The sequence below is a fragment of the Lycorma delicatula genome, chromosome 5 (genome assembly GCF_047948215.1).
Source record: "Lycorma delicatula isolate Av1 chromosome 5, ASM4794821v1, whole genome shotgun sequence".
Taxonomy (NCBI): domain Eukaryota; kingdom Metazoa; phylum Arthropoda; class Insecta; order Hemiptera; family Fulgoridae; genus Lycorma; species Lycorma delicatula.
The window spans coordinates 87,956,519-87,971,313 of NC_134459.1; the positions used below are offsets into that span (position 1 = coordinate 87,956,519).

At 29.3% G+C, this 14,795-nt stretch overlaps 1 protein-coding gene across 1 annotated transcript in view; it reads left to right on the forward strand.

Annotated features, from left to right (window-relative positions):
* LOC142325700 (uncharacterized) overlaps positions 1–10,439 on the forward strand; it is a 118,513-nt gene extending 108,074 nt beyond the window's left edge. Inside the window, exons 22-23 of the mRNA XM_075367728.1 lie at positions 796–1,045; positions 10,170–10,439. Coding sequence (XP_075223843.1) covers positions 796–1,045; positions 10,170–10,301 — 382 coding nt within the window. The 3' untranslated portion in view covers positions 10,302–10,439. The remainder of the gene's footprint in view (positions 1–795; positions 1,046–10,169) is intronic.
* Positions 10,440–14,795: the final 4,356 nt, after the last annotated feature.

Below are 14,795 nucleotides of genomic sequence, written 5' to 3' on the forward strand. Positions count from 1 at the left end.
TAGAACTAGCTGCACTAGTTCTACCCAATTTTGTAAAAGAAAACCCAATTGTATAGAACAAGTGGGTAGAACACCATTCATAAAATGGGCGCTACTTATCTTACTTGAACAGCTCTGCACAACATGCACTATCAAAAAGTTCCTTCTACTCCTTACGCAGGGTAAAAACTCTATTATGGTCAACAGTAGCAGGAAATCGGCTTGTCGGTCTTTGTATGATGAGTGTGCATAAAAATAAGGTTCTGGAAGCTAAAAATAAATTTAAAAAAGAAATTTTGTAATATTTAGCCAGAATTCTTGTAGACTAGTGCTGAAATAAGATTTAGATAGGTTTGAGTAGCTTTGCAACTAATTACTTTCAGCATTTTCAAATGTTCCATTTTTTAAAAAAAACATTATCTTATTTTTGGCCCCTGGAGAAAATTTTGGCTGCGCCTATTACTACCAATGTGATTTATTGAAAAATGAAGATTTTTTAAAGTATCTCGCTGAATATTTTTTTAACATTGTTATGTAATTGATGATGTATATTTTTCAATTCTTCACTACTAGATAATGTAGCACTGTTTGTTTTAAAAGTTCAAAATTCTTTGTAAGAAATACATGTCAAAACACTCTTTATAATATCGATATTAATTAATTATACTTTATATTATGAAAATTTAGTTTATATTCTTTTTTCTTCTCAAAATCAAAAGCACACCTCTACTAAATACTGAACTAAGGTTTATTGGTCTGTTTAAACATCAAGACTTATGAAAAATAATTGGCTTGTTTGTTACTAAACTGTTATAGATGTATACAAAACAGATATGAAGAGGCTATGAAAGATGTAGAGTGGAAGCTAGAAGGAAGATCACATGAAATTACTCAATTGAAGACACAGATGGATACATTGAGACAAGAATCAGCCAGGCAATTAACTGTAACAAAAGAACGTTGTCAAGCTGCTAGAAAATTAATGCTTGAACAGATATCTATTCTAGAGAAAGAGCTCATTGAAAGTAGAGCAGCAGCATGTGCAGCCGAAAAAGAAAAAGAAGAGGTACGTAAAAAAATGTTTATACAAATATATTGTATTTTTATAATCAGAAACCTACTTTAACAACTCAAGTACAGAATTACAAAGTAAATGAAATGACACCTTATTTTTTTATTCCAAAAGCACTTTTGCAGGATCCCGCATCATCAGTTGTATATAAGATATATTTATATAAAATTACATATCAAACATAAAAAATTTTAAATTAAAATTAAAAGATTAAAATTACAATTATATATATATATGAAGTACATTAACACATTATGGACCAGGTTTAAATGACCTTCATTTACCTTAGTTCCCAGGCATTTAAACCAGGATTTTTAAATTTATGCATGCATTTAGAAAAAAAATCATATCTTCACTCACCATTGTTCAAATTTCACGAAACTTGCTGAAAATCATGATGGGAGGTTCTAGTATTGCTTCAAGGTATGGTACCTCTGAAGCAGTACCAGAACCTAGTATTGCATGGGTAGTACCTGGCAAAACTTACAAATTTACCTTGTTTCTTTTCTAAGTTTTTTGCAGCACACACTTTACATGCTTGTAGGATATTTTTTCACTCCAGAATTAACAATAACGTCAAGAGCATGTTTCTTCATATCACCACTCAGTCTGTATGGGGGAGGTCACTAAATGGGGCATGTTTGGTTGGTTGGGAAGAACCTGGACGAACACTGTCAGTCTCGGAATCTTGTGAGGTTTCCTTTACTATTGGTGTCCAATATTTTGCCACAGCCAAAAGAAAGTTCTTATATGTAATTTTTTTTGGGGGTTCAAACAATTGTATATTCTGAATAAATTGAAAAGACCTTAGTTTATTAGAAAGAGAGCCACCACCTTCTTGTATAATTTTCTTGTCTTTCTCATAATTGAGTAATATGACAATTACTGATCTGCACAACCTTTCATATGGTTGTTGTATTCTAAAATACATACAGGCTTGGATATTTTGTTTACTGTTTTTCTGCCCATTTTACCAATTGTTTGCTGTTGACTACCATGGATTGTTGAAATCATTCTGATCTCCCTTTTATCTTTCCACCCAACAAGTAGCACATCACCCTTACAAACTAATGTGAATTCCTCTTTTTTCAAGTTTTTCAATTTAGCTTTCAAAGTGCACAGTAAACCTCTATTAGCCTTTATTGTTCCACAAACTCTGGTTTTATTTTCTAATAACCTTTCAGCAATTGAATTACTGTTGTAATAGTTATCTTGATATACATGATGCCATAAACCAAGATTACATTCAGGGACAGAAAGAATAGGTTCTTCTAATCTTTTACATTCCCCAGTATAGTTCCATGTTATAAACATAACCTGTGTCACATGCTATTCTGACTAATAAACCCCATATTTTATAATTTTAGCAGAATTGTATGTTCAAAACTGCAGCCTACCCCACCAGGGAATCATTCCTTCATCTAATGACAAATTTTGCTTGGGTTTATAAACAGTTATGAATTTATCCAGAAGATATGAAATAAGAGGTGTTATTTTGTACAACCTGTCTGTGTTATTTCCTGCTTGTTTGTTGTCATTAAAATCCCAAAACTGCCAAATTTGTTCAAATCTACCTCTGTTCATAATTTTAGAAAAAATTGGTGTTTCAATGTAAGAATCAAGGGGCCAGTAGTCTCTAATGCGGTCTTTTTGTACTTGTCCCATTACCAAAAGAAGGCCCAAGAATGTTTTCATTTCATTTATAGTCACATCTTTCAATTTGAGAGTTTTAGGTGACTGTCTATGTACTCCTATCATTTGTTGTTAGTACCTGTTTGTTTCATTACACTTCATAACCTTAACACCTGTAATACACTCAAAAGTTTTTAAATTCAGTAAATTGTCTATATCTTTCCATAGGTTACCTGAATTTGAGTCATCAGTCGAATTGTTTGATTCCGAATCCTAGTTAATATTCAATGGCTCTGGCCTTTTACAAGCTCTTTGCTGTTGTGTAACACTTCCACTATCACTAGAATTCTTGTCATCATCTTCACTAGAACAATCTGACAGTATATCATAAAGTAATTTGCTTAATTCATTATCTCTTTTGTCACGTTTACGATTTAAATCCACCAACTTGCGCAACACCATTTTTAGACTTGCTGTAAATCTCCTTTTACACAGCTGATATGAATGACATCCACATTAATGAAAAACATGTGTAAATGTTCAGAGAGTATTCACTCAAGGCCTTTAGAACTAATAATTAGTTCACAAAAAATATAAGAGATGGCATGAGAGTTACCAATGTACAAAACCCGATGATTCTCGTGAACGGTCTTTTGACAAAAGGAGACAAATCACGAGAATTCTTGCGACTGGTCCACAATGTGTTAAATGTAATAACTTACATATATATATAAATATGACATCATAATTAAAAAATTGAAAATGTTAATTAAATTTAAAAATAAAATAAATAGAAAATTTATACTATGTAACCTGGCCAGTCAATGGTACATTACTGAGTAGATTTTAATTAAATTATTTATATACATTATGATTATATATATGTTTATCTAAAAAGATGGTACCATCTGTTGCCGCTTTTATAAGAGTGTCATTCTCATAATATATCTGAAAGTTGATCAAGTTGGAAATTATTTTGTATTTATATATATAAAATCTCTCCAAAATGTCCAAAATTTTACTATTATTATTTTAATTAAATTTCTTGATTTCCACTATTTCCAAATTTGTCTGAATATCAGGTACAGTATTTTTGTTATTAATAAAGTGGTCAGCAACATTAGATAAATCCAATTTACCATTTTTATAATTACTAATGTGTTCTAAAAATCTAGTTTTAAAATACCTATTAGTTTTACCATATATATATATATGGTCACAATCATTACACTTTATTTTATAAATTCCACATGAATAATTATATAAGTCAATGTAATTGTTATTTTTTAAATAAAATTTTTATTACATGATTGTTTGTCTTGTATGCCAATTTAAATGTACTTTTATCATAAATATTAGTTATATTTTCAACATTATCTGTGTATAAATATTTTAAATATACGCTGTCAATTTTTTTGTGTATAATTTGTAAGTATAAGAGTTGTAGTATTATTAATTTTTGAATTTTATATATATTATCAATTAAAAAAACATAACCATTTTGTTTAGCAATTTGTTTTATAATATCTATTTGTTTAATTTACTTTTATATTGTGTGTAGTTAATTGCTTTATTAACCATGTATGTTTATGTGCTAATTTTGTGCGACCTCGGATGAATTGAATTTCTATGTATTGTTGTTTTATTGGTTGTGGGTTTCCTATAAATTGATTATTTTTGTTAATTTTGATACTAACATCTAGAAAATTTATTTTTCTATTTATGTCAATTTCAAACTATTATAATATGAATTAATTTTATTCAAAATTATTAAATGTTCATTGTGTGTAATGGGATTATAAACTACAAAAACATCATCAACATACCTAGTCCATAACAGGACTGTATGAATAATGATGTATATGAATAATGCCATAAATAATTTTATCTTCAGAATCCTGTAAATAAATCTCAGACATGATAGCTGATGATGGAAAACCCATTGGTAAAGTATTTTCCTGTATAAAATATTTATCATTAAGTTTAAAGTAACTTTGTTGGCAAATATTTCTAACAATAGTTAGTAATAATATTATCAATAAACAACGGGTTTTCATTATTGTACATTAATTAATTTGTTTTTTATTATATGAACTGTTTTATACGAGGTGCGACAATAAAGTAATGAGACTGATTTTTCTTTGCAAGATGTGGCAACCCTGCAGCTTGCGTAGGCACACCATCTTTGACCTTGGTCTATAAGCTACTTCTAGTCCAAGCGGCACATTGATGCAACTGCTCAGTTGTGAGTTGTGCTATAATAAGTGAACACGTGTTTGTGTCTCTCGTCACAGAAATGAAACCACAAAATATTGCGCAACGGTATGCCATTTCTTTTTGCGTTAAATTGGGTGAAAACGCGACGACAACTTATGGTTAGCTTCAGAAGGCTTTTGGAGAGGAGGTTATGTCAAGAGCTCAAGTTTTTCGGTGGCATAAAAGTTTTAGTGAAGGCAGAACGAATGTTGAAGATGAAGACCGCAGTGGACGACCATCAACCTCACGGACAGATGTCAACTTGACCAGGGTGCGTGAAATCGTACGATCTGATCGAAGATTATCCGTGAAAATGAAAAGGCATAAAAATAATAAAAATATTTTATTATAATAAATATTTTAATATTATTGAAAGAATAAAAAGGCATGTGTAAATGTAAATGTAATTTTTATTATTACCATCCATTACCTAACATTTAGAAAAAATGTTGGAAGTGGCCGCCATCTTCTTGAATACAAGGTTCAATTCTTTTTACAGCGTTTCTTGCAACTTTTTTCTAAGTTTGTGGCTGGATATTTAATACAGCTTGTTCAATATTGACTTTCAATTGTTCAAGTATTCGTGGTTTGTTGCTGTAGGCTTTTTCCTTGAGGTAACCCCATGGAGAAAAATTCCGCCGCAGTCAAATCTGGAGATCTTGGTGGCCACAAGCCTCGACCGATAACACGATTACCAAATATTCCTCAACGAAATCAGCAGTTAGAAGTCAGAAGTTGTAGTGCGATGTCGCACCGTCATGTTGTAGCCAGCAGTGTCTGTCTTCCTCTTCCAAGAGTGCAATGAACTGAAATAAAATATCCTGATATTGTTCTGCATTAATGGTGTACTCGAAAAAAATAGGACCGATTATTTTCTTCCACGATATCGTGCACCACACTCCCAACTTCTACGGGTGTAATTGTTTTTCGTGATAAACGTGGGGATTTTCAGCACTCCAAATTCTACTGTTTTGGCTGTTTACGTAGCCATCCAAATGAAACCATGCTTCATCTTTGAAAAATAACGAATCCATAACATTAATTCCCTCACGTAGAAATCGATGGAACCATTGACAATATTGTAGCCATTTTTCTTTGTCGGGCTCAAGAAGTTGATGAACTGTTTGAATGCGATAAGTCCGTAATTGTAATTGTTTGGTCGCTCGATGAACACAGTTGATTTAGACAAATTAATTTCAGCAGACAAACGTCTGATCGATTTATTTGGCGAGGCGAGTAATCAGTCTTTGATTTCAGTGACTGTATCTGTATTCAACACTGACGCAGATCTTTTGTGCTCCTTGTTATTAACAGAACCGGTCTCTCTAAATTTTGCAACTAACCTTAATACTGATGTTTTGTTAGGAGCTGGTTTATCTGGGTACTTATGGCGAAACAAATCTTGCACTGCAACCACTGATTTCGTACTGAAGTACAACTCAACAATGAAAACACGTTCATCTAGCGAAAACACCATCTTGTCTCTAGCAACACACTGAACGTTATGATTGCATTGTTGTTACTATCAGTAGTGTTCTGCTGCGTTGCCGCGATGTTCAGATGTTGGACGAGTCCATTTCAGTAATGAGTAAGGGAGTAAGCTTGACTTTTGAAATTTCATGCATGAGTAATTGATGGGTTGCGTTTTATATGGGACATTCTGTACATACTGTTTCATCAGATTATTATATTTTTCGGTATGCATAATGCTAGGTGTCTAAGTTTTATTCGATTTTAAGATAATACAATTATTCTTAATTTATTTTTTAATTGATAAATTACTTTTTTATTAATATTTTTGGAAATTGGTTTGCAAGTCAAATTTTTACTTTTAATTTTATATATTTTACTGCTAATGAAAAAAAATTTCAAATCTTGTCATCAGGATTTACGTTATTAATACTTATTTCAGAATCAATTACTATATTTTTAATAACATTATTCTTATAGCCATCATTCAAAAAACTTAAATGCATTAGCAATGATAGACTTTTCCTTATCATCAACGTCAACATTAGTAAAATTAATCAAAACAAGAGAATTACTATTAAATAATTTTGAATCTACATGTCCATCTTTGAAATTTAAATCATTATGAGTATCATTTGTTACAATGTCTTCCTTTATTTTATAATCTTCCAAACCCCTATAATTATAATTATTATTACTATTATTATTATTTTTAGTTTTTATCAAATTATTAATTTTAATGTGTTTGGATTCATTAAGTTTATTTTTAAGAATTTTAATGTTAGTCTTGATCAAATTAAATACATAAACATTACAACTCTCAAGACCTGTACTAACTGGAGAAGTGAATTATATAACTTTATATTCATTAAATTTCTTTTATAATATGCATGTTTGATTTCCTGCTTCATTCTAAATCTTTCTGCAAAATCTTTTTTAGTTTTTGTTGTATGAAATTTTGTGTAGCAAAAACTAAAAAAATTTGTGCAGGCTTCAATTACTATGATCATTTAGCCCAAATGGAAATTTATAGTGTATGAAAAATGCTGTGCCTGACTGGGATTCAAATCCAGGACCTCCAGGTATAAGGTGGAAACGCTACCATTTGCATCACAGAGGCCGAATATATATTATTATTATTATCTTTTATGATCACACAGGATCACTTTAGTCAGCCCATTATCCAAGCCTCTTCAATGGATTATTTGGGCCTTCCAATCCTCCCAGTACTTTTTCATACGTTCGATCTTTGTGCTCTTTCCAGTGATGAAAATGTTCATGTTGTGAGTGTGAAATGATTGTTTTTTCTTGATTTTCTTATTTATTTTTATTTTATCTGTGGTGTCTTCTGGTGTAAGGCCAATTTCCTTTAGATCCTCTTTTATTTCTCTGATCCATCTGCATCCTATCTAGATATTTTTCAAGTCAGGATTTTACATCAGAAGATTCAAAAGTCTTGAATCTTGCATTCACATGATATGTCCAAAGTAACCTAGTCTCCTATTACGTATGGTATCAGTGATGGGTTCTAATTCTTTGTACACAACCTTGTTGGGCCTAATCCACTATGGCCCATCTTTCTGATACTTTTTATTGATGCAGGTTCATCTAATTCTTTCAATTTTCTGGAGTCTATCTGCCTTTGATTGTAGGTTGTTTTATTATTTATCCAAGGTATTTGAATTGGGTTACTATTTTGATTTTATTATCATTTATGTTTATTTCTTTTAATCGTGTTGGTTTTTGGTGCATAGTTTCTGTCTTTTCGAATGATATTTTGAGACCAGTTATTTGCAAAGTTTTGAAGTTCTATTATCTGTGATTTAGCTTCGTCGATGTCATTTGTTAGCAGTGCCAAGTCATCAACAAAACCAAGATAGTTATGGTCTGAAGTTCCCAATTTTTTTAAAGAGATAACTAAAAAACACTTTTAAATAGCAGATATTATAAGAAAATAGTTATTATCATTCAGCATGTTGCATCGTAGCAGAAGTACATTACTATTTACAAAATTAATTTTTTTGCTTCTTTATATTGCTTTATTTTTCTTTCACATTTAGTAATTTCAAGGAGATCTCTGCTTTATCAGAACATTTTAGTGTGGAACCAAACTCTAAAGACATTTTAAAATATAAAAATTATAGAGAAGAATGGAGAAAGTTGAATAATTTAAATTATTTCCCTTATTCAATCATGTTCAAATTTTACTTTTTAAACAATATTTTTGTTGTTTTTATTGTGTATTTTCTCAAAAGTAAATTTATTAAGTTAATTTTTTTTTTAATTTAAGCAATTTATAAAAAAAACTAAATATGTAATGTTTTATGAATTTGTTTTTTCATCCAGAAGTAGTAACTTTTTTTAAAACATATTTTATGACAAACTAAAACAACAAAAAGAAAATATTAAGTACTATCTATCAAAATAATTTCCATCTTTTGTAGTGTGCTGTGAGTGTTATAAAAATTATTTTATCATTAGTTTTAGTACTGTAATTTTTCTGTACCAAAAAGTGTGGTACATTTTTTTTGGAATGTGCAGAAATGGTTTATAGTTTTCCACAATGGAGAAAATTATTGCAGGACTGAAGTGTTATTTCACGTAAAATATATAGAAAGATTTGAGTCATTATATAAAAATATCTAAAATGTAGTTGAACACTTGTTTGGGACTTTGATGTTGAAGGCAAAAAAATAGTGTTAGACTGAAGAATATTATATTGTAGTTAAACTAACAAAAACAATTTTTTTTACAAAAGTCGAAATGTATTCCCTAATATACCTTGTTATCAGCATTCTATTGAGAGAAGAATCTCAGACATAACTTCAAAGAATATGAAATGAGAAAAACATGCACCTACATAATGCCAAATTTGTGTATTTAGCTTCATTCAGAAAATCCTCAAAACGGATTAAAGTTTTTTGGCGAGCCCTGATACATTTTATTGAAGACCAAAACTTTAATAAAAGATTAATATTTTCTGATGAATCAACTTTTATCAAACATGTACAAATGATTTTTACACCAGTAATGTTTCTAAGTTCAGAGATTTCATTTAAAACCACCTGCTGAGTTGGTTGTTGATTACTGTATATCTGAAAGGTCTGAATGCTTTTTACTATAAGTTTTTAAAATAATTTTTTTGAGATTGAGACCCTGAAAGTAACGAAGTTCAGTACTTTATGAGTCCAGATAAAGTATGGAAAGTTAAGTAGATAACTTACAACCCTACAGTTAGAGAGACATCTTAAGCAAAATGTTTTTATTAGTTAATTTTTCTTTAAAAATCATTACAACTTTATGGGAAATGCTGACCTGAAGAGCTCTTGATTACAAGATTAGGACTGAATGTATTAAATGAGTTTATTTGCATCAGTATTCTTAAAAATAAAAAAGTATAAAATTGTTCAATAGATTATAAGAAAGTTATTTTCCTTCCTCGTAATGGAAACATAATGGAGTATATTTTAAATAGAAGGAGAGTTGGTAAGAAAGTCAGAAAGTTATAAATATTTTGAAATATGATTTTTCCTTTGTATTTAGATTAAGATTCAATATTCTGAACTTGAGATTATTAGTATTTAAGTGGAGTTAATTTTATTTTCATAGCTTCTTGTGTTCATTAGTTACTGATCATTAGTACATAATTTAGTATGGTAGTTAAGGACTGGCTGTACCTAGAACTACATTATACTATATAATAAGTTCTAAAATGTATTAAAATACTAAATAAAAACTATTAGATTCTTTTTTAATACAGATTCAATTGCGAATGCACCATCAAATCACAGTTCTGGGAGAAAATTTTAACCAAGCACAACTACGAATCAAATGTTTGCAGAATAACATACATAGTTTGAAATCATCATCCTCATCTCTTGGCTTTCCTTAATTTATATAATCTGACCAAAACTGTCATTTTAATACATGATTTACATTGATACCAGTTACACCATACTCTAGAAATCTTGAAACTATTAGAAAGAAATTCACTACGCAGAAAAATATCTGTTTTTTTAGAGAATTTGAAAAAGGAAGGTAAGTGAATACTTTCAATATTCTAATATAAAAGCAAAGAAAAGTAATAAATAACTTTTGTTTTTATGTGCAAGAAATATTTGTTCAGTTTATGTAAAAATAAAAGTGTGCTTAAATTAAGTTATTTGTGTTTAAATTGTTGTGTACATTGTATTGATATTTGTATGAACATAAGATAATTTTTCAGTTTTTTGCATCTTTATTACCTCCTGTTATTATTTAACATATTTGTTTTTGAAATCACAGATTTTTTTAGAAAATATTTTAATTTTTTCCGTAATATAGAAACTATTGTATTTATATTCGTGCATTAAAAATATTAACTCATTTAATACTATAATTAATTAACTTTCAATTCATGTTTTAAGTGTTTGTATCTATTTTTTTCTTCTTAATATTTTTTTTTATTTTTTTTTTTTTTATAGTCCAGTGTTTGACAATTTTTCACTCAGAATTCTTTAAGACAAAACCAATTGATGTGAAATTTGAACAGTAATTAGCGAATAGGTCAAGAAACAAAAGTTATATACTGTCGATGTGTGCTTTTACCCTGGGGGTTGATGCCACCCCTTCTCGGAGGTGGAAATTATTACATTCAAAATAACCACAAAAATCCATGGAGATAAATTCTAAGTAAAAAATGTTCAATCAAAATTTTTTGTAGAGTGAACACTTTTTGAGTTATTTATGATTGAAAATGTTGATTTTTCATCCAACCATTGAATGATTTTTTACTAATAACTCAAAAACCTTACGTTTTAACGAAAAAATTATTATTAGCAAAAATGAAGCTTATAAAATAATGAAGAGGTTGGTCTTTTTTTTATTTCTGTAGATGCAGTATGAAACAAGTTGTGTTGTTGAAGGTAACTTTTGTTCACCGAAGACTGAAGTTGAACCTTTCAATATTAAATAATGGAAAATTTTTCAAGGAAAACTTATGGGATATTTTTCAAAGTACTTGAAAAGGCCTTCAAATTATCTTTGGTAACAGTTATTAGCAGGAGAACAACAGAGTTTTGATGAAAATAAAATGGTTGTCCTGCTTTTTCAGAGAAAAAAAATCAAAATTGGAAATTGGAATTGAACGTAATCCTTTTACAATTTACTTTAATTATTAACAATATGTTTTAGAAGTTTGACTGGTTTGGAATGCCTAGATTTGAAAAAAAATGATTCACATTGAAGAATTTTCTTTTTTCACAATAATTCAAAAACTAAAGAAAATACGTAAAAAAATGTCAGTAAAAAAATTTAGTTTTTTTTAATGAAAATTTTTGTTTTTGTTTTTTTTTTTAATTTCTGTAGAATAAAAATTTATTGAGATAACACCTTAGAAGTTTGCATTTGAGTGTGAGGACCACCTTCCCCAAGCCCTTTAAACTCAAATATTTCAAAACAAAGAGCTCAAGGTATCTAAATTTTACATGCCTTGTAGCCCTTGGAATTCCCTGCAAAATGGGTTTTTGAGCAATTGGACAGCTTAAAAATTAAGAAAGTTATTGTTGAAAAACCAATCGCATTTTTAGGTGAAATTTTCAAAGCATATAAATTTTATATTCTTGACAGTTTCAGACCATTCATGAATGCATGTGAACACATCTATTGGTTTGGGATCTTGCAATAAATTATATTAACTGTAAAAAGTTTATAATTCATTATAAGTGCACCATTAAAACATTGTAAGCTGTTTTAACTGAAAACTAAGTTTTTTTTTCATCATTAGGGTGGATACTAAGGATGGCAACATTGTAACACATCATAAATAATGTTTCAGAATATGGAACAATGTTTATTCTACATGATTAAATGATTTTGAGCTACAAAACACTTACATCTATAATTTAAACAATTTATTTCATAAGGGGTGATTATTAAGGGTTGAAACATTGCAATAAATCATAAATTATATTATAAACCATAAAGGGATTTCAATTCATTATAAATGCACCATTAAAACATTTCAAACTGTTGAATTCTAATTATTTTTTAATTTCATCATAAGGGGTGGTTTCTAAGGGTTGAAATGTTGTAAAACATTATAAATTATATTCCACAACATAAAAGAATGCTTATTCTACATATTTAAACATGATTTCAATCTATGAAACATTTAAATCTATGGTTTTTGAATTTATTTTATTAAGGAGTAGTTTTCACCTCCAAAAAACAAAAAGCATACTTCAGGAACATAGAACTTTTGAAGCAGAGGGTTTTAGATAAGCTTATTACACATTTTCATGAAAATCAATGTTGTTCGAAAGAATTCTGAGGTAATACTCTATTTTTACTGTGAAACACTGGACTATAATAAAATGTGTGTTAGAAATATTAATAACCATGATTTAATTTAATTTTACTATTAATGTAGAAATTACTCTGTGTGTGTGTATGTGTGTGCGCACATGCATGCATGTTTTTTGTTATTTGTTAATTATCATTTTTTAATTTATAATGGCATTTCATTTTATGATATTTTACCAGTTTAGAATTTCTGTTTTAGAAATCCTGATCTAAAATAGGTAAAGTCTAAATTGTTGAATACATTACTTAACTGTGTTGCAGATTAAAATTTGCTATCCAAAAGATTGTAAAATTTTTTTAAAATTAAATAAAGTAGTATATAATCTTAATTATTTGCCCCTTAAGTTAAGTTTTCCCTTGGAACTGCACATTTATGTTGCCTTGCAAAATCTTCTTAATGTTGGAATTTCATTAGTCTTAGATTCTTTCTGTTTAACACTTAAATGCAAAATGACAATTGCAACGTGTGTATATATATATATTATTATTATTATTATTATTATTATTATTATTATTATTATTATTTGTAATTGAGAATTTATCTTAACTCTTGAAAACTGTACTTGTCTTCAGTATCCTCTTATACAATTAATTCAGACACAACAGAGGTAATGAAAGGACAGATTCCGCTGCTAAAGAGGCTTGTAATCAACCTCCCTTCACCACTCATGTTGCTATTCTGACTTTATAACTTATGTAAAACAATTTCTTTGAGCAAAGTGGCAAGGTGATTGGATGGCCACTGTTGATAACAAACTCTTGCAGATTAAAGATTCTGTGTTGCCTTGGGACTTCTCATGTAGAAAAATTTGTCGTGACGAAATGGTTCTCTGTAGACTGCGATTAGGAGGTACCAGAGTCACACACAAGTACCTGATGTCAGCAGGACAAGCACCACTATGCGCACGATTTAATTGCTGCATGACCGTGCACCACATTCTTGTGGATTGCATATGTTATGCAGCTTTGCATCATAAATTTAAATTGCCAGAAATATCTGTCAATTTTTGGGCAATGATAATGAAGTTTTAGACCGGATGTTTCTGTTTTTTCATCATGCTGGTCTTATAGTTAAAATTTGATATTGTGGTTTATAGTTTTTGTTTTTGGTATGTCTGTTTTATTTTTTATTTTTATATTTCTTGTTGGTTTTTTTTTATTGTATTATCTGAAAAGGGGCCCTTTACACCCCTCTCAGGTACTGTAAAATTCTATATTTATGTAAATTTTATACTGTTTTTTGTTTTTATTTTTAATTTAAATAATTTTTTTGTATTTTAAAATTCCAACTGTGATAAGTCACGTTAGTGATATTACATATAAGTTTTTAGTGATATTAGTTTTAAGTTTTATTTCATATTTAATATTTTAGTTTTTATATTATGTATATTTTTATTTGTTTTTTTTTTTTTAAACCAGAGTTATGACACATAATGTATATTTGCCTTGAAAGAGGCACAAAAGATGCAACCTGTTTAAATGTGTTATAAATTTTAATTTAAAAAAAAATAGGTACATTAATAACTTATTTTGTTGTGACATGAAACTCAGCCCAAATTTGAAAGTTCAACACCAGAGGAATTATTTCAAAAGTGGTGTAAGTCTCTTTCCCTGTGTTTCAAAGTTAACCTATGTGACACCTGCTCAGCAATAAGAGCAAGGATAGCATTAATTAGATTCTTCACCATTGTAGGATCTCGCACTCGAATTTAACTCAGCCCTCTTTTTTACTTCGTCTCATGGGCAAGCCTGTAAACCACTCTTATATCATATGGCTTGATTGAACTTTTCCATCCACCACCACTTTTGCTCATCCTTGACTCTTCCTCCAACTTTGATTACCAGTTCTGTAAGTGTAGGTCTCACTACACTGGGTTTACACTGCTCTACTAGGTCCTCTATGCTGGGAATTCAGAACTTTAAAGAAATAGATATTATTTTGTCGTACAAAATCAGTGTCTGTTTATAATTGAGTAATTTTTTTAGTATTTTTTAATTAGATAGTAGAGTGAAGTAAATACTAAGTAGTATAGTATAGATATTA